This window comes from Ambystoma mexicanum, chromosome 4p (assembly GCF_040938575.1).
Source record: "Ambystoma mexicanum isolate Mex_15411 chromosome 4p, UKY_AmexF1_1, whole genome shotgun sequence".
NCBI lineage: Eukaryota > Metazoa > Chordata > Amphibia > Caudata > Ambystomatidae > Ambystoma > Ambystoma mexicanum.
In genome coordinates, this window is record NC_090927.1 from 1009184759 (window position 1) to 1009204851 (window position 20093).

Sequence of the window (20093 nt, forward strand, 5' to 3'; positions counted from 1 at the left end):
GGAAGGGGCGGAAGCGTACTCGCGCTCCAGTTCCCTGAGTTTGGTCTTGGAGCGTTGCAAGGAGTTCCTAATGTCTTTCAGGACCCCAGCTTCCCTGGAGATGCACATCCCTCTGATGAAAACCTTGAATCCCTCCCATCGAACCCCGTTGGTTGTGTCGTGGCGTTTGTTGTTATCAAAAAACGAAGTGATATCTGCAAGGATATCGGCCTTGAAGACTATATCGGGTAGTGCCTCTGACTTAAAGCGCCAATTGGAGTGACGGGGGAGGGCAGGCTGCAGAGTTATGTCCAGCGTCACCGGGGAGTGGTCAGAAAGCGTGCACGGCAGTATCTGCATGCTGAGAATTTTCCCCATGAGCCCAGCCGGCAGAAGGAAGAGATCAATTCTGGAGTGACTGTCGTGCGCAGAAGAGTAGAATGTAAACTCTCTAGCCCGTGGGTGAAGCGCCCTCCAGGCGTCAAATAGACCAGCAGGGACCATGTGGGCGCGGAGCTGACGAGCGGCTCTGGACATCGTCCTGGATGCAGCGCCTGATCTGTCCAACTCGGAGTCTAATATGAGATTCATGCCCCCCCACCCCCAGATGATTGGGACCCCAAAGTAGCTCTGGAGCAGGGCGTTGATGTCATCGAAAAAGTCAGGAGCATCTATGCTCGGGGTTTATGTGTAAACCAGAAGGCACTCTGTGTTAGCAAGCAGAATATGGAGGATCACATACCTACCCTCTCGATCAATGTGGCTAGTGCGTAGGGAGAATTCCACCTACTTATGAATTAAGGTGAGGACACCCCTGAACTGAGTGGAGTATGCCGTGTAATATTTGTACGGGCCCCATGCCAGAGCAAGAGAGGACAAGAGGTGTGCAAGGGCGTGGGTTTCTTGCAAGAGGATTATTTTGACCCCATACCTCTGAGCGGATGCAGTTATCCTGCGGGCCTTCGTAAAGTTGCTGAGCCCTCTGATGTTCCATGACATTAGTCTAATAGCCATTCTACAGTTTTCAGGGAGCATCCCAGCATCTTGTGGCCTTGTTTGTTGAACATGCGTTGGTTATCAATGAAATGGCGCACCGCCTCACACCCCAAGCCACTACTTCCTTGCCACTTTTGTTATAACATCCCGCAACTGTACCCCCCTCCCTCACTGCCCCCCCAACTCAGCAGTGCTCAGAGACCCACCCAGAGACCTAATGCAAGCGTGCCAAACCCAACAGGGCACCGCCCGCCTGTGCGCCCAACTGGGGCGCAACCAGTGATCATAACAAGCCCAACTTGGCATTGCAGCTGCAGCGGGGGTCGCTGCTGCCGTGAACCCAACTTAAATGAGTGATTGGTGCAATACACCGTAAATCGTACAGTGGTATCAAATAATACAGTTTCTGAGAGGCATTACAACAAATTACAACTAGCAAAGGATATACAGGATACAGAATCCATAAATTCAACAGGGGAGATGCAAATGTCGGGCGTGCTGGTGGTACACAAGGAGGCCCACATACAAGAGTCAGGACGGGTTCCTCACCCATCATCTAATGGCTCGTCCACCGGGCCAGGAAGCGGAATATGGGATTCAATGAATTTTACCGCCTCCTCCGGAACCGTGAAGAAATATAGCTTATTGCGATGTGTGAGCTTCAGCCGTGCTGGGAACAACATTGCGTATTCCACTTTCCTCTCTCTGAGCAGCTTTTTCACTCCGTTGAACTGCCTGCACTCCATTTGCACATTAACGGAGAAGTCGGGAAAGAATCGGATAGTCTGAGACTCCAGTTTCAGCTCCCCCCTCTCCCGGGCCAAGCGTAGTATGTGATCTCTGTCCCTGAAGCTAAGGACCTTGGCAATAATCGGCCTGGGGAAATCGCCCGGCTTGGAGCGGGGGGCCAGCGTCCGATGGGCGCGTTCGATCGTGAAGAACGGGGAGAGTTGAGGATTGCCCAAGAGATCTCTTAGGAGGTTTTCAACAGCTAGTTCCATCTTGCCTTTGAGGGCAGTCTCCAGGACCCCCACAATGCGGATATTGTTCCTGCAGGATCTGGACTCTAAGTCGTCGCACTTCGCCTTAACTTGTTTCATATCACGCACCAGGTCTGAGACAGTGTTTTGGAGAGTGTGCACCTCATCCTCATTGGCCCCAATTCTGGTCTCGGCCTCCACCAGTCTAGCGCCGTGCTGATCCAATTTGGCTCGCATAGAGGCCACGCTGGCGTTAATGTCATCCAATTTATCGTGGAATGACGCAAAGTTCTTTGCCATAGTTTCCATTAGTGTTGTGAGGTCCGACTGAAGGGGGCATGAAGGTGCATCTGGATCATCCTGAGGCAAGCCAGCTCCCCCTGCTCCTGCCTAGAAAGTGTTTTAGCATACTTGTCCATTGCCCCCGCCTTGTTGGCCCCGCGTGCTTTGTTTGACATGTTTTGGGGACACACTGAGGCCCCGCAGGGCATTCTTTGCAGGATGTTAGCACGAGAGCTTCAGGCTCCTGGGGAGCAACAGGATCAGGAAGGGAAGGGGGGGGTCACAACCTCACATCCAGCAGTAAACCAAACACAATGTAGGGGTAGGGATGAGCTGTATACTAGGCAGCAGCGTACCAGGGCACCTCCGTGCAGGGGCGGACAGCACGCCAACCAGTCAGATGCAGCAGCGTAATCTGGCGGGGATGTTGTCGAGCAAGGCGCGCCACAGGGCCAGGAGGGCCGCAAGCCACCAGCGCAAGCAGAGAGGGGCAGCACAATCAGAGGGCGCCTGGCGGGCGCGGGGCACCGGCGGCTGGGTGCTCAGTTTGGGGAAGATGCCGAGATGCCCAGGCAGTAGATCAATAGGGAGAGGGCAACAATAGATCCCACAGGAACAGAGCAGCGCCACCTCGGACCTCCAGGGGGGCTGCACAGTCACGTTAGGGTTAAGGGCTCGTAGGCCAGAGACAGCTTGGTATGTGTGGGGCCCTTGGTTCCCGAATAATTGGGTTGTATGCTGATTATGGGCCCCCGGCTCCTCACCTGCGAATGTCGGCGTTCAGCTCACAGCCCCCGCACAGTCCACAGCCACCGCTGGCCGAACGAGGCGACCCGGAGGGGAGAATGCAGGCGGGTCGCAGCGCAGCCCGAGGCGTTAGCCAGCACGGCACCGCGGCCACCACCCGAGAGGGGCAGCCGGACCGGCAGGCAACCCGGCAGGGGAGCCGCCAGATGGATCTGGCTCGATGTCTTCGTTGCGGGGGGCCGCTCCGGCAGCCCCTGCGCCCCACCAGGGGCAGGCACAGGTCCAGGTGCACCCCGCCGCAGGGAGAGCGGGGCCGGGGAAAGACACGGCGCCCAAGAGGCGCACAAAGGTCCGATCACACAGCGGGGCAGGCAGAGGGAAAACAGGCCCGCCGCCCCAAGCGGCAGCACGCAACGCAGCTGGGCGGAGAAGCCTGGCAGTCGACCAGCGGGAGGAGGGAGACCGGAACCCCAGCAGGACACAGGGGGCCGGGCCTGCAGCTGTAGCACGCGGCCCAGCAGGCCTCAGTCGTCGTGGGTGCCCGGCACAGGGGAAGATAGGGCCCCAAGCCGCCCCGGAGCTCCGATTTTCGCCCCGACACAGCTTAATGTGTTGGTCCGATAATAAGCAGCACAATGCACACGGTCTCAGCTCTGGATGATGCAGGGAACTGCTGATTCAGGCGGATATACAGCCGTCGGGTCACGGAGCAAAAGAGCTAGGCAGCCATCTTGCAGGCTGCTCAACAGCGCCCCCCGTGAATCCTATGAGAACATTTTGAATTAAAATAGGACACCACACAAAAGAGGCCCAGGGTGCAGAGGCCTACCAAGGATATCCCCAGAGTTCCCTATAGGCCAGTCCACCACTGGCTATGATGGTGAGTTTCTCTACTGGTCTGTTCCTGTTGCCTGTTAGCTTGTGTCTGACCCTTTTAAACCAAGGCCATCTTGACATATTTCAGGGCCCAGGGTCAGACAACTTTGGGCTCCCTCCCTAACCCTCTGCACCAGGCAAAAAAAGAAGGGACCACAATACTCTCTGGTTGCGCACCCTCACTACATCACAATCACGACCAATGGAGTAACTTTGCTGAAAATGTTGGGGCTTAGGGGTGAAGGGTTAGGGCATGACATCTAAAGGAAAGGGGCCCCTGCTAAATGAGGGGGACAAAATGGTGTTGGGGGGAACAAACACCCTTGTCCCCTCCCTAAAATTAAACCCATGATTGCAACCCATAGCTTGATGCATTTGTCTTGGTAGCGATTAAATGTCTGGGAACGTCCTTGCACTCCATTTACCCCTGTCATGCATTATGAAATGACAATAATAAACAAAGTGGCATTACAAAAAGCATTAGCTTTCCACGCTGAGGGTTCTTTTGTTCTGGCATAGGCATGGGACATAGTCACAGAGAAGATATACAGACTGTAGCATAGATGCAGGACCCAGATCAGTAGCGTGCATCTCTTATCTCACAAACTGGAACACACTACAACACCCACACAAACCCTGAAACTGTCCTCACTACGTGGGACATATACCTCTAACAATGCCTCCCCCTTTTCTACATAGTAGGGGAGTGACACAAACAACATAACTAAATGCCCTTCCAAATTTCTCTCAGCATCATCAGGCATACCGGCCCCTCTACACATCTGCACCTCTCGCAGCGCACAACACCATGTCATTCACTCTGCTCCCTCACAGCCCTCTCATCATGCACAACTCACTGGCTGCCCTCCACACAGTCCCATTCAACCAGGCTGGGTATTCCAAATACCCGGGTAGTCAACACCACAACAATAAAGTCACCTGAAGTGCTCAGTGTCTCTACCCCATAAGACGCCTGTGTTCAGGAACCACTTTCCACGCAACACTCTTCAACTTCAGGGAGCCCCAAATAGCACACTCACAACATCATTACATACTCACTGCATCATTACACACTCACTGCATCATATATTTAGACAACGTCACCACATTTATATTCACTAGGTTTTCTCTAATGTCATAACAATTGCAATAAAGTATGCACTTATATCAACTCAACTCTAGATTTGAACTTTTAAACTCACTAACATCAATAGGAGTCCCACTGGCAAAAGCAAACGTTAGGTTGACACAATTCATAAAATTACATTCCTCTGTATCCTACCAACTCATCTAGTCCACTTGACTAGTAATCCTTAAAGTCCATCTGTGGGAAGATCTTGTTAGACAACTATTAACATTAAAGCATGCTGTTGTATTCACTACTGTCTAAACTCACTACAATGCCTTATCTAACGGGGGCAACGACATCCCGTTAGATAAGGTGCACTGAATGGCAAACTCATTCAGTGCACCCACAAATCAGTTACAGGTCTCATCACAACCATAATGGAGTGTCCACAGGCCTCACATCACTACTGCTGTTGCTCAAACGTAAATGTCCTCACATCACCTTAAAATGATGTTGCTATCAAACATCTAGTAAACCTAACCAGAACAACTAACGACTTGTCTCTATGGCTGCTCCACCTGTCAGCACCAGCTCACATAGTACCTCTGGAGACACGGCCCCACTTACCGCTGGTCGCTCGACCAACATTCCAAATATCAATGCCAGCACTCCTCTGTAATCGCCAGGAGTGCTGCAGCAGCTCGCCGGCATGCCTTCTTTTACCAGCCATACTGCAGCCGTACAGGGTGCTGCCTCCTCTGTTTTACTGGCAGCATTAGCCCGCATTCACTAGATGCCGGCTCCTACATTCACCAGATGCAACTAGCGACTAGTAATGATGGATACTCGTTCTATGTGTGTGTTGTTTTTTACTTTTAAAATTTGACTAAAGGTTATTGTTTCACCTGGTATTTGTTAATTTGAACTTAAAGGTGTAATACACCAAAGTCATTTTTGACATCGGAGTTCCTTTGATTTATGGCCAATTAAGTTTGTAATATTATTAATCTGTCACTTGCACTTTGTTCTTGGTTTTGTGTGTGTCCTTTTTTTATAATATGTATTAATAATTGTGTTGATTCATTTTTAAAAGATGGTTTTATGAGATGAAATAAACTTTGGTATATTTTTTACTATGAGATTGAATACATTTTGATATATTTTGCAGAATACATTTCAAGAGTGTGGGTTTCACTGGCAAGGGGAATTTGATTTTGTTGGTCTATATTCTTTTCACGTGCAATGAAGACACAGAACAGCTTCCAGGCCAGAACAACAATACAGGAACGAAGAAAACCCTCCCACAGACTTGAACATTAACTAAGAGAAGCAGGGTGCCATTGACAAACCCAGGCGGACCCACACACAAGAAAAGAGGCAGGGCTTATAAGCCATTATATTGGGGATAGAACAGTAAACAATTGGCCCAGGAAACTAGCCAAGCAGGATAACCATTGGAAGGAAGTAAAAGGAGACCCAGGAAACGGTAAGTAATGGGTTATTCGACTGAAGTCAAAGAAGGTGGGAACAGAATGAGAGACCGGGCGGAAGAAGTAGGGTGCAGAGGAGCTTGGAGACGGATTATTCAAGAAATGTGCATCGTACGGTATTAGTTGGTGAAAAAAAGTGCTACTTGGGATTGAGTATACGTGCAAGTGGAGTTGGTAGGGGAGAGCAGGGAATGAATGGGACAGTTACGGAGGGAGTGAATACAGAGTGACTAAAGGAGTAGGTGTGGGCGAGTGAAGTGGAGAGGGGAGTAATAGTGTGTAGTAGTAGTGTGGAGAGGGGAGTAGTAGCAGTAGTGCAGAGATGGGAAGAGGGTAGTAGTAGTGTGGAGAGGTGGGAAGTAGTAGTGTGGAGGAGAGAGTTAGAAATTAGGAGGGAATAAGATTGGAGGATGGAGGTAGATAGTGGAGAGAGTAACAGCGGAGGGACAGAGGAGAGCGTATCAATGGGAAGGAGAGACCGTGGGTGAAACAGGAGTCAAGAGATTAAGAGGAGAAAAGGGAGAGTGACAGAAAAACACAGGGAGAGGAACAGGCGAGCATGGAAGGTCAAGTTCAAGTGGGGCCGGCTGCCTCAAAGCACCGATCCCTCATGTTATATCACATTAGGGATTCTTAGAGCAGGCACCTTATAGATTGTTCTATGGTGGAGTGTAGAAAGATAAAGTGTCTGTCAATCTTCAATTGGGCCGCCTTTTAGTACTAGTTTCCGATATAATGACAGCCTGGGGTAGAGAGACACCTTCACAAAACAAATAATAACAACCCCTGCACTGTTTTTGGGGGTTGGTGTGTTCTTGAGGCCATCTTTGATACATTTGTGTTTTTATGTGGTTAGATTGGCCTATTTTGTTGGCGCCAGTCTGCATATTATTCCTCTGTGACATGGGATTTGTTACTGGATATCATGGTAAAGGCAAACATGATAAGTGTTATTAAGTGGGTAGGCTGGCCTTCATTGGAACAGCCTCTCTGGATATACTTATTCTCTGCTACACTGCCGGTAGTTCTCATATGGATATGCTGGCATTTATTGGTCCAGCCTACGCACACGTGTATGGACACAGCTAGCATGAACATGTTTTTACTCTGGCATATATTGTGGGCAAATGCATCATGAAAATGCATTAGAAATGCTCCTGTGCACTGCTGATAACTTGCATCCATTGGATTTTTTCATGTACTACCATACAAAGCCAAACTTTGTGGCTTTTGATTCAATTTTTCACAGAAATAGTGCCCTAAAATGCATCAGTTTAACCCATTATATTTATACTTTTCTTAGGGGAGAACCCACATATTCAGAGCAAAGCTTTACACCCCTCCAATTAAAAATATTCAACAGCAATCACTGCACAGACCTCGTTTGGAGGCACCAAGCTTTAGGAGTTGCTGTGTGAATTATTATAACAAGCCCTTTCTGCTGCAGGTATGTTGTTCTAATAGCAAGGTGGATGTTACGATCGTCAACGTTTATATACTCAAGTTCATCATCCACAGAGAAATAAAAGGCAAAGTCTGCCTTTGCGGAATGTATAACTGTGAACTGGCATATTTACACAGATCTCTGCAACTAGTGCTCAACACACAGAACTATCTTCGGAACATTCATGGTACTCAACAATATGCATTTTAAATTTGCTTATTGCACATGATCAATATATTCCACAGAGAAAGGTGAAAATTGAACATTATTTGTGTTAGGGTTAACACGCAAACGTTATATTACAGTGAACACTTCAATTCAGACTTTAGTTATTCCAATACCCAGTGCCTCAGCAGTGCACCACACAATATCATAGTGTGTTTTTTAGGTGCACTGACTACTTTGTATCACGCAACCAGGTTGGGCCCTCCCATGGTTTTCTGTGTGTTCACGTATCACTGCAGTGATCAGTATTCCAGTCATCAGTATTCCAGTTAACTCAAGAACAGCTACAGATTCGCACTCAACAACTAATCCGTCCCTTGTATGAAATTTGACAGGATGGGACAAGGTGAAATAAGGGTGGGCCTTGCCCCTCAGGCCAAAACCTCACTACTGGGATCTTCCTTATGTCTTGCCTCTCTGCAGTCATATACAGGGTCCCTTGTACATAGGCAAATGAACCTGTGTAAGGAAGCATGTGGTTACTCAATGACTTTTTGTAGGACTGGAGAGGGAACATGTACAGCTGTGTGCGCTTGCATGTTGGCATCAGTGTGCTGAATGTCCAGTTTTTACCTTCTTTGAAAATGTATCCAGTAAACCACTTGCACAGATTATCCAAGAAAAATAACTGTTCAATTGGTCAAATTGATGGGGGTTCGACCTTTTCTTTCACTTCTTCTTAAAAATGCCTGACTGAGGTTAAGACTTGGATGGATAACACCTTGTAAATTAATCCTAATTAAATCAAGAATTTGCAATGCCAGTTTGGGCTTTTGCGTAGGCATAGGAAATTAACTTGCCAGGCCTTGCGATAATGGTATTAACTGGCTATTAATGGTAGCAGGACAAGGTTCGAAATTGAGGGGAGCTGGGAGCCATTTAGCTACTAGAAGCCTAGAAGAGCCTGTTTAGCATGACACCAACAGCTACCAGGAGCTACTTTTGGCTCCCCGGCCAACTGATGCTGAACAAACATACCCATATGACATTAACTCTGTGCATTTAGGATATTCTATAAAGAAGCATTAGAACACATCTATTTGACCTCCAAAGTATAAGGAGTCACAAATTATGAACAAAATGTTAGGTTTTCATCTTATGTGGAAGGTAGAGTTGCAGAATGCTACATACTAGCTCCTTGTCCCCCAGGTAGCTCCTGCTCACTGGTTAATGCAGGATACCCAGGAGATGCTTTTAGCTCCTGCTTATCCGATCTTAATTTCGATCCCTGTAGGAGCAAAATGGTACACTTGTCTCGGGAGGATAGCTCAAGGGCCACACGCTCGTGTTGGAAACAAGACGATTCAGAGCAACACAGGTTCGATCCCTGGGTCCGCGCTTAGAAACCTCTGGGTATTAAGCGTGTTATAAATAACCAATTACAATTAAAATTACAATTACCTGGGCATCTAGTAGCAGTGCCTGGCAATTGCCCAATACTTATATATAAGCCATACATTTTCAACAGGACTTCAGTGAAGGACACACATAGTGCTTATGAATTGAGTGGCTGAAGACAGACCTGGCTAAGACATTTTATTTATACCCGTAGCGAGTTTACAACTCTATTAAAGTAATTAACTCTCAGAAGACTGCTTTGAGAAAACACTGGCAGGCACTATGATTGCAAAGTTTGATTGTAAAGTTCGACTAAACCAAGCTCAAAGAGTTCCCAAGAGGAGGTGTTTTGGGCGAGGAGGGGCAGGAAATAGGTGGGAATGGCCATGGGTTTAGCATGGCCATGGACTGTCAATGGGTGGGCAAATAACCAAACAACACCTACACACTTTGTGTCCCTCCACATATACCATTTCTCCCTATCTGTACTGTAATGCAATAGTTTTCGCTTATTGGTGGTGCTAAAGCGCCACATAGTAGTCCAAACTAAAAAAGGAGGTGTTACCCCTAGTGTGCTGTCCACCCCTTGGGATACAAAATTCTGACCAGTTTCATTGGGTGATTTCCCTGAATTGTTGCCAGCTATCAGAGAACTGAGAATCATTTTGGATTACAAAACCTCTTTGAACACTGAACTCTCTTCATGATATTGGGGATCCATTCACCAAAGAGGTTTGCAGGAGTGTCAAAGTGTACCCACACTGGATAAAGCTCAGGCATCCATCTGATGAGTGTTTCCTACTCCAGTTTTTGGCAGAGCCAGGAGAAACATAGGCTGAACATTTAGCTGTTTCCAGTCCAGAATACCAGGCCCCTGGAAAATACTGGGACTCATGCCCCAGGAGTCCTTCTCCTGCAAAAGGCTTGGCAGATATGGCCACAGATGGAGAAACAATCTGCCATTGCCAAATGGTGGGTGGCCATACAGCCACATTTGTTAAAAAAATTAAAACTGATATTAGACGATGCCTGCACACAACAGGTGATGCAGTGCTTTCACCTGCGATTGTATGGCCTCCCAGAACAGTCGATGCTCCAGTCTCTCATCCAATTTTTCTAGCAAGATAGGGGCAACCAACAGATAAATGTTGGTCCTGGTTAGCAAGGGGGCATATGTCTACTCCTCCCTGAACCTTAGGGCTTTCCTGAACAAACTACTTTTAACACACAGGAAAGGAAAGTGAAACAGTTATAAACCTGAAGTACTTAAATAGAGGTATACACTCCATCTTAAGGATATAGTGCAAAAAAAATGACGAGCTGGTGTGATCAGATCTATAAGAAGCAAATGTCACTGTGCCATTATTCCACCCTCACAGGCCCTCTCCGATATGCAAATGATGCCAAAAAACCTTCAGAATTCACAACCATCTATTTCAATTGTTCTTTGAGTCCGTGGTGTTTCATGAAGAAGATGAAACTGTTGGTTGTGGCCCTACATGTCAAGGATGCACGTCTAAATCAAGCATTTACCTTCTAAAATCGGAAGTCAATGTGGTGGTAAGCCTCCGTCAGAGCCTGGGGTTCTTACTCTATTGGGCAAAATTGGAGCTGGTCCCCTCTCAATCCCTGGTATTTCTGGGCTTTTCAGTCGATTCAGTGTCCTTCCCTCTGCCATTACCTAGTAAGAAGGTGCCAGATGTAAAGGGGGAGCTCAAAGAGGTCTTGGCTATCCACTCTGTGTCCCACCTGTACTAGCTAGGATTGTTGGTCTCATAGCATCCTTGAGAAAAGAAATATTTCCTTGACCCCTACATTACAGGGCCCTCCCAGACTGAGGATCTGTCATTTACAAATGGGACTTGCTTACAGCACCATGGTTCCCCTGGACCAGGACTCCATTATGGAACTCAATTGGTGGATTGACCATATGGAAACCTGGATTTGTTGTGCCATCTTTGGCTCAGCATTACTGAAGGTAATTGGCTGGAAGGTTTGGAATTAATCTCAACCTCTGACACTGCTATGTGCAACCCTCTAAACCATTGTTTGCCAAGCCGTTACAGAAGGAGTAAAGACCATTTGTAAATCAGGCTTGGTCCCACCCCAAAAGGGGCAGTCCAGCTCAAACAGCTAGGTCACATTCTTTCTGCACCAGAGCACACGCATACCCAGACATGTTTCAGCCTCATTGGACATCATCAGTGAGGAATAGCTTGGGTCTCAAGGCCCAGCAGACTCGGGTCCTATGTCTGGGCATACCCCGTCCCACTTGGAGTGACTACAGCAAAATTACTTTTGATCATCAAACCAAATGCCAGCAGAGTTGGTGGAAGTGCTTGCTGTGGCGACTTGGCTACAGAAGGAAAATGCCCCCCCCCAATAATTGGAATTGCATATCAACCAAAAGGAGCTTCTGTTGGGCTGGTTTGCAAATCTGAGCCATGAACAGAGAGACAGTAAAAGCCTGCGAGCGGCTTCACATAGACAACCTCTCAGTAATCTGCTGTATCAGCCATTTTGGATGAACAAGATAGATGTTGTTGGCCAAATTGGTGAAAGAATTTTGACATTAGGAGGTGGGGAGGGGGGGGTAGGTTTGCAAAACTGCTGAAACTCTGATAATCCTGACTTTGTGATTTCAATTTAGTTTTGTGGTTGCTTCAATCATGGGGTGAGAAATATACCTTCTCCCACAAGTGCTGAGGCAAATTGACCATGCTTTTGTTCCTCTTGAGATGCAAGAGTTTGATCTCAGGCATTGCATTTTTGCAGAGCGGTTTTTCACCCAAAAGGGTCACTTTCGCTGTCTCTCTGCATACTAGGACTAATATCTTGTCTGTTTCCTTTCAAGCCTTTCTGGTAATTCCATGCTTTGCGCAGTGAAATGCCTTCAAATGTATGAGACAGTTACGTGCGCTGATAGACCCACCAGTCGACCCAACCTCTTTGGTGCTGCACATGTTTTTGCTTGTTGGATCAAATGGGTGGTGGAGCATGCAGGCATCAAAACATTTATGTTTGGTGTCCATTCTGCCAGAATGGCTATGGCTTCTGCCAGACTGCAAGATTAGAATACAGAGACTGTTTGGTGGAAGGCTTTGTAGTTAAGCGGACTGAGGTGGCCATAATAAAGCAGCAAGGATACTCCTGAAACTAAATGGAAGAGCCCACATCACCCCATATCTGAGAAGCCTACAGCTTGCACAAAAAAAGAAAACACATTAACTTCAAAGCCCTCTGCATCACCCACAAATCACTACATGGACAAGGAGCCAAATTCCTCCAAGCCAAAATCAACCGCTACCAACCAGGAAGAAACCCAAGATCAAGCGACAACCTCCAAATTGAAACAAAACATTACAAAAAAGGAAATTCGGAGGAACCGCATTCACCCATATAACAGCCAATCTATGGAACTCAATCCGGAAGGAGTTCAGAACGACATAAGGCCACCTCACCTTCAGAAAACTACTGAAAACCTGACTATTCAACTCACTGTGATTAGCATAAAACAGGCACTGCCCGCAATATCATAGCAGACCTGAGACAAACAAGCGATAGTACACAGTCTTGAACCAACAATAAAACAAACACTCTACTAACCACCCAACATCCCTGCTCCTCGCTCCTCTCCAGCATACCCCAACCAAACCTCACACAAACTAACGGGCCAATCCAACCTCACACAACCCACACACCTGCCACAAGAACTAACTGCCACAAACAAACCACCCAATCACTGGATGTTGCCCTTCCAGACACAATAACCCCAGTACACATACTCCAAACAGAGTCAGAAAGCAGACATGCACACACCCCACTTTCTTCTGGTTCTACAGGCACCAACAGAAGAGCACAACCTCAATCCTATCCCTTCTTCCCTCACTAAGTTACCCAACCCACTTTCCTACACAGCCATGTGAGCACCAGGAGACCATGCAAGTGGAAACAGCGTGCAGTATAAGTCAACTTAACATGACATAACATAATAGTGTCAAGTAAACTGTGAGCAAGTACAATGATCATCTCCGGATCTGTGGAATAGGAATTCTCATAACATGTTACTAAAAAGATTCTATTAAAGATACAGCAGCGAGTACCCTCGTATTGAACAAGTATGATGGCATTTAGCTTGTTTATGTGTTTCCGAAAAAGATCTGGTCACAGATGGCCTTAAGAATATAAATACTATAGAAGATAGTTAAAAGGTGTTTATTTTGCACATCTTAAAGGAGACTGATATTTGTTGGATGCAAAGATAAAAGGACATGAATGGCCATCCGTCTCGTCTCCCATGTGCTTCCCACCTCCCTAGCCTAGGCTTCCCTATCCACTTTTTTTGGCAAAAAGAAATTGGGAATCCCTACTTTGTTGAATGCTAACTGCAGCAATGAACTAAAAAGCCTCAGCTTTCTCCCTAACTGTAGGGCTCTTCTGGGGGAAACCTACCCTGATCTTGCAGGAATATCTTGGTCTTACAGGTGTCTTCCTCTTTCACGCCTTCATACTCCTATACCTGATGCTTTCTATTTCTCTTTCCCTCCTCTTACTTCACTCCCTCTTCCAAACACTCTCTACTTTCTCTCCCTACTTCTGTCCCTCTGATGTTCACACTACTCGCTTTCTGTCTCCTTCTCCCTCTTCCCTGAAAGTCTCACTGCTACTCTCCTCTCTCCTAAACTTTCTACCATTATATTCCACTCCCCCCTCCTGAACTCTCCCCTACTCTCTTCACATTACACTACTGTCTTTCCACTTGTATTCAGACCTCTTTCACTATCTCATCCACACTTCTCACCCTTGCAGACTTATTTTCCTACTCTTTACCCAACCTGCACGCACCTCTCTCCCACCTTACATGCACTTTCACACACAAGTACTACTTACTCTCATAAACCAATACCTCACCTTTAACACGCTCTCACTTGGTCGGTCTCCTCTATGCTCCCCCACCACACTTCCTCCACCGGGTCTCTTGGTCCACCTCCTCCCTCCTTCACCTCACCTGAACAACCCACATCTCCTTGTCCTGTCCTGCTTGTTCTCTTTTTACAGTCATGTGTACGGTTGTTCCTCCTTCTACCCCTTTCAATGCCTATCCGTCTCACCTGGCCCCCCGGGTCAATCTTTCCCCTAGAGGTGGGGTTATCTGGGTGTGAGGTTACAAAATGCACTTCAAGCACAACTTACGTTCTCTACACTAGCCACTGACATTCTGTGATATCTGCTCAGCGTAACAATTATGGATTTCAAAGGTCATTCCTTGCTGTGTTGGAGCAGCTTTGCTGTCAGTAAGTAGCCCGTTATGAGCTAACGGCTTGGTGTTCATTGATGCATCTCCCTCTCTCTCTTGGATCGGGTGTTTCACCCTTTGCTGCAAGGGTTTTTTTTCTTTGTGATTCTGGAAAGGATAGAGAGATCACTGGCCAGCTTGGCTTGCTGTAAAGGAGGCATTAGGTGATTGACAATGGTACTCCCAATTGTAACTAGACACATAAAGTAGGGGGTGGCAGAGACTGCCCCCCATCTGCCCCAACTCCCTTACCTTATCCTGCCTCAGATTCAGCAAACATCCTTGTAAACCTCCTGCCTTGTTCCGGAGAGGGGTCTACGGTGGGTCAGAAGAAAAACGCAGACACAGTTTTGAAATTTCTCAAAGAATTTATTAAATGGTAAGAATTATGCCTCTGTACCTACTGCCATCAGAATGTTCCCTGCCTATGTAAATAACCAAGGTGCTCATCAGTCATGAACCAGTCTCAAAATAAAAATAGTCAGCTGTCCAAAAACGAATTCCATCTGACCCTATCACTATTCTAACCAAAGTAAATGAAGTCAGGATAATGACTCCCTTCTCCTGACTATCTCTTCTTAAAGAGTTTGTTCTTCAATCTGAAGTCTTTTAATATGGTATCTTTAAATAGTCTCTCGTGACTTTCTGTATTAGAGCTTGTAACTCGTTCAGTAGGTTTTTGGCTTTACTCTTTCTTCCCCGTTCAGTGTACAATGGATATCCTATTATCCTTTCTCTTATCCTTTTGATCAACGCTACTATGATCTTTTGATTCTTTTAACATATACTTTTAGGTTGGATAGAGTTTCTTGTTATTTAAAGTTTTCTCTCTGCTGAGATAGCTTACTTGGCGTTTCTCTCTTATGGGCTCTACTGGTCGCTACTTCACACTCATTGGATTCTCTTCCCAATATCTTCCACTCTGCACTTCTTGTCTTATGGGATATTGCTCTCTCTTCCCAAGGTATTTGAACCCAATGCTTATTAGTTTCTTTTACAAGTTTACTCGGGATTCTTTTTCTTATATTGTTACAGTTACAGTTTATCACATGTCTTGTCAATTTACTGTGATGAGTTTTTCATAAGATGTAATGATTCTCCAGCAGCCTCCCAGTTCTCCAACAGAAATGCCCCCTTTACGTACGCTCGCTCAGGTTCTCCTTTCTGTCGGTTTGCTCTCACTTGAAGTCCGTCAGCGTCCGACTCTCGGTCTTTTCCGTCTCTACGACCAGGCTTATCGTGAGACAGCAGATGCTTCGCTCTTCTTTCAGCGTGATGGTTTTGGCGTTGTTGTATGGGTGCACTGCCCACCACGAAGCAGTCGTGATCATGCCACTACCGATACCTGGCTTCTCATCTCCTCACTTCTCTCGCACGGGCAAATGCTGGGCCTCCAGAGATTCCGTCTTGCAGTCAGATGACTCCTGAAAGCCGTGTGCTCCACGGCTCTCCTTGGCTCCACCTCTCTCAGCTGTGACGCGGTCAGGGCCCTTCCCCTGCTTCCTCTTTTCTCTCTGCTTCGCCTATCATCGGCGAGTCCTCCTCTTCTAGTTCACTCATCTAAGTTAAATGAAAATAATTTCTTAAAGAGACAGTTTCTCTTTCTGGCTCATGGTGACTTAGTATGGTTTTCACTTACGCCAAGTCTCTGGATTTTAAAATGTACTTTGTTTCTGATAGTCCCAATTATGCCATTACTGCGAATGGCCAAGGGAGTTCCTCACAGGAACGGAAGTCCTTGTTGGTGAGGTGCCACTTGCCTCGACCCCTAGGGAGGGTATTGTGGAGCACGCTCACCTCCCTAGTTTCACAGGGGGTGGTGGCTCCCCCTTTGGCATAAGGGACGAATTCCCTGGATTTGTCACAGGTCCCCTATGCCTCCCTGACAGGGTTGGATCCCGAACCCTGTGGAACTCATGAGAGATTTGTTGCCACGTGATTTTGACAGTGTGCTTTCTGTTGAAGTCTTGTGGAAGAGCTGGCTCACCCACAATGCTGTGAGCTATTCTGGGTTGGAATGTTATGTTGGTTCACCTGGAAGTTCTCTGTGGCAGGTAGAGTACTTCTTGGTTTGGTCGTGGTCGTGGTCCAGTGACCCATTATTTTCCTGGTCACATCAAAGGAAGAACGTGTGGTGTGAGCAAAATAGGAGATCATAAGGGAAAGGGCTTAATGACACAAACCTCTCATAGGAGTAAACATATCAACACATTTGGAAAATAGTTAAAACATGTTTTTCTTTGCTGCTGAAGGAAAAGAAAAAGAAACTGAAGCATGATACTCATCTTTAATGGAATGAAAGCTCCCTTATACAAACAGGTTTTGGGGACTCATACTGTGATCCCAATCTACCCCCTGTCAACCATTCATTGTAACTAGAATTTGGTTGTTCAGACACTACAAGTTTGCTTGTTTGTTTTATTGTTTGTTTTATTCGTATTTATATAACGCACAACAGCCTGTGAGGATCGTGGCACTAGTTACAAGACAATGCTTAGTTACAGAAAAATCAAGTCGGCATTTGTTACATAGTGAGCAGTTTGAGTACAGTGGTTTTACATTTGTACTGCGAGTAGAGCACGGATGCAACATATACACAAAGATTACATTCTAATTATATTACATTTCTGTTTATATTACAATATACATGTTAGGAACAGAGGACGTGGTAGCAGTGTTAGTTAAGGAGAGTGGTCTTGAAGTTATTGCGAATGACAGAGATGGAAGTTTCAGCTCTGAGGGTGGCAGGGAGTGAATTCCATAGTTTCGGCGCAATATAAGAAAAGCCTATACCTCCGGCTGTAGCTCTCCGGATGCGTGGTATGTATAAAAGGTTAGTGTACTGGTAGGGCGCGTGGAGGCGGTTCTTGATATAGCTTCAGATAGCTATGTGGGAGCAGTGTTGTTGATGCATCTGTGTGTGATAGTGAGGATTTTGAGAGTAATGTGGTCTTTGACCTGTAGCCACCGTGCTGCATGTCTGACATGAGATATATGGTCCATATATATGGATATATGGTTGTTATCCTGACCCTATTTGTACACAGTCCCCTATAAAGCTTTTTGTTGAGCACGGCTTTCTGCTTGGCCTTTGTGTGTCGATCCAGGTCAACCAATTGCACACAACTTTGGGTAACAAACCACAAATAGCACGCCCCAACCCAAACTTGTGAGTTTTGTTGACACAGGCTCAAGTTTGAAGTTAATAGAAAACCACCATGCACTGATAGGTGAACTCAAATATAACAAACAGAAAATATGTTACCTGTGGCCAGTAGTCATGATTACCCAATGCAGGAAAGACCTGGAGATCTGGGAAAAGCCCTTGAATGGTAGCGGTCATGTTGGCTATGACATTGATTACGGTCTGTGTGGACAATTCTTGCACTGGAACATGTGGTGGGCTGTCCCTGAAAGGTGAAACAAAAACAATTCCAGTAAGTACTCACACATAGAAATAGGATGCAGTGAAGTACAAAAGATTCTACCTTTACTGTGAACAGCCAAAATATACCCCTTCGTCATCTGCAGAGTCCCTGCCTCAAGCAAATAGACGTGTCTGTATTCCTTGCCAAAACCAATACTCCCAGGCAACATCAATGCCAAGGACCTCACAAAGCAGATGTAGTCACCATCAGCATGACTGCCATTGTCCAAGCACCATGAATGCCAACAACCACAGTCAACCTATGCCTACAGCAGGGTCTGCAACCTTCAGCTTTCTGGAGGTTTTGGATTACAACTTCCATGAGCACCGAATATGGACTATATGAAGGGGGTGATGGGAGTTTTAGTCCACAACACCTGGCGAACCAAAGGTTGCAGTCTTCTGGCCTAGAGAGCTGCTGAAACTCAGATACATCTTAATGAAGGTATAATCATGTGTCTGGGGTTGCTGTAGGTAATCGTGTTAAGTGGAAAATTGCTTGGAAATTGCTGGAGCATGACCAGACCAATATGCAAATACATATTTCTCCTTTGCAGAGGCACAAAGCAAAAGTGTGAAAGTAGAAATTCCAGAGTGGGCAACCTCCAATAAAGCAGGTTATATTTAGTCCTTAGTAGAGGGGCTCTAGCATTTTAACCAAAGGTTGCCATTTTATATCGAGGCCATGAATAGGCAAGGCTACTGGCAGGCATGCACATTCAATCAACTTGTAGAAGCACAAAGGCACCACATGCATCACCTCCACTTGGTCATCTTCTTCAACACTGATTTTGCAAAGTACAGCAAAAGCCTAAAAACAAATTGTGCCCATCAGACCATCAGACTTCACCTGATCCAATTTCCTTATGCAATCTGGCAGATGACTTCTGTTGGTTTGTGTGATACTTACTTGTATCTTTCTACTGGTGGTCATTTTATAAAGGAAGCCCTCTTATCAGACATGTGGCCAGCCTGCAGATTTCAAGTTTGAATACAAAGGCAGCACTGACTCAGCCCTTCATCCTTTTGAGTACAATACAATCTGGCAATAGGAACATATATTACTGGGGCACTTATAAGCGAGAGGAATCCAAATTGGCACACTATATACAAACAAAAATGATAATCATTCCTTCTAAAAAAAATTTTATAGAGAATTTTGTTTTCTATTTAATAAATGGAATGTGCAAATGTAACTTTTTGAATAATTCGTTTTGGATTTCATTGTTTACTCCCCTTTAATTTCTGTTCCCATATTTTCAAACCTTTGTGTTGGTTTTGTTATATTCTGAGGTGGTGAGAGGCCCTTAGGCCCACACAGATTTTCCTCAGTGTTTTGAAATACACTCAAGATTTAGTGAACTGAGAGGATTTTCAGGAAGATGCAGTTCCAAAAAGTGTAATTTTCTGCAAAATCTTTCCTGCAACGCGTTATTAGAAATAGGGTATGGTATGCTGGTGCACCCTCACACAGTGTTGTAAAGATTGTAAAGTATTTACATTTTATGTATGCTTATCTGGTGAATAGTTTTCTTACATTTATTCTTTTTGGATAATTTTTACATCATAATAACAATCATTTTCATCCATCTATCAGTCTTTTTTAATGCTGATCATGTCTAATGAAAGAGGGATGTTCATCCAAACAGTGCAACCTCTACACTTATTGCAAAGTTTCACTCTTTTCAATTACTACTCTTGTTACAGATACCATGCACATCTTGTAAATTAAATCTGATGTAGGATTACACAATTTCATGACTTTGTGGTTTGTGATGTTACTTACAGGAAAAATAATTATTTATGTCAAATTTCTAGCCCCTGCACCCTCCAGCATGAAGAATCCTTCCAGAGGATTGGACAGAAATAACTGCTCCCTCCCTCTATCGGGTGTTTCTCCCGGGCAGGTCATTCTCTGGTGTTGCGAGTAGCATGGATTGGGGA

At 45.9% G+C, this 20093-nt stretch overlaps 1 protein-coding gene across 1 annotated transcript in view; it reads right to left on the reverse strand.

The window, feature by feature from the left end:
- SMPDL3A (sphingomyelin phosphodiesterase acid like 3A) overlaps positions 1–20093 on the reverse strand; it is a 384143-nt gene that overhangs the window by 238687 nt on the left and 125363 nt on the right. Inside the window, exon 3 of the mRNA XM_069606594.1 lies at positions 17988–18132. Within this exon, the coding sequence (XP_069462695.1) occupies positions 17988–18132 (145 nt within the window). The remainder of the gene's footprint in view (positions 1–17987; positions 18133–20093) is intronic.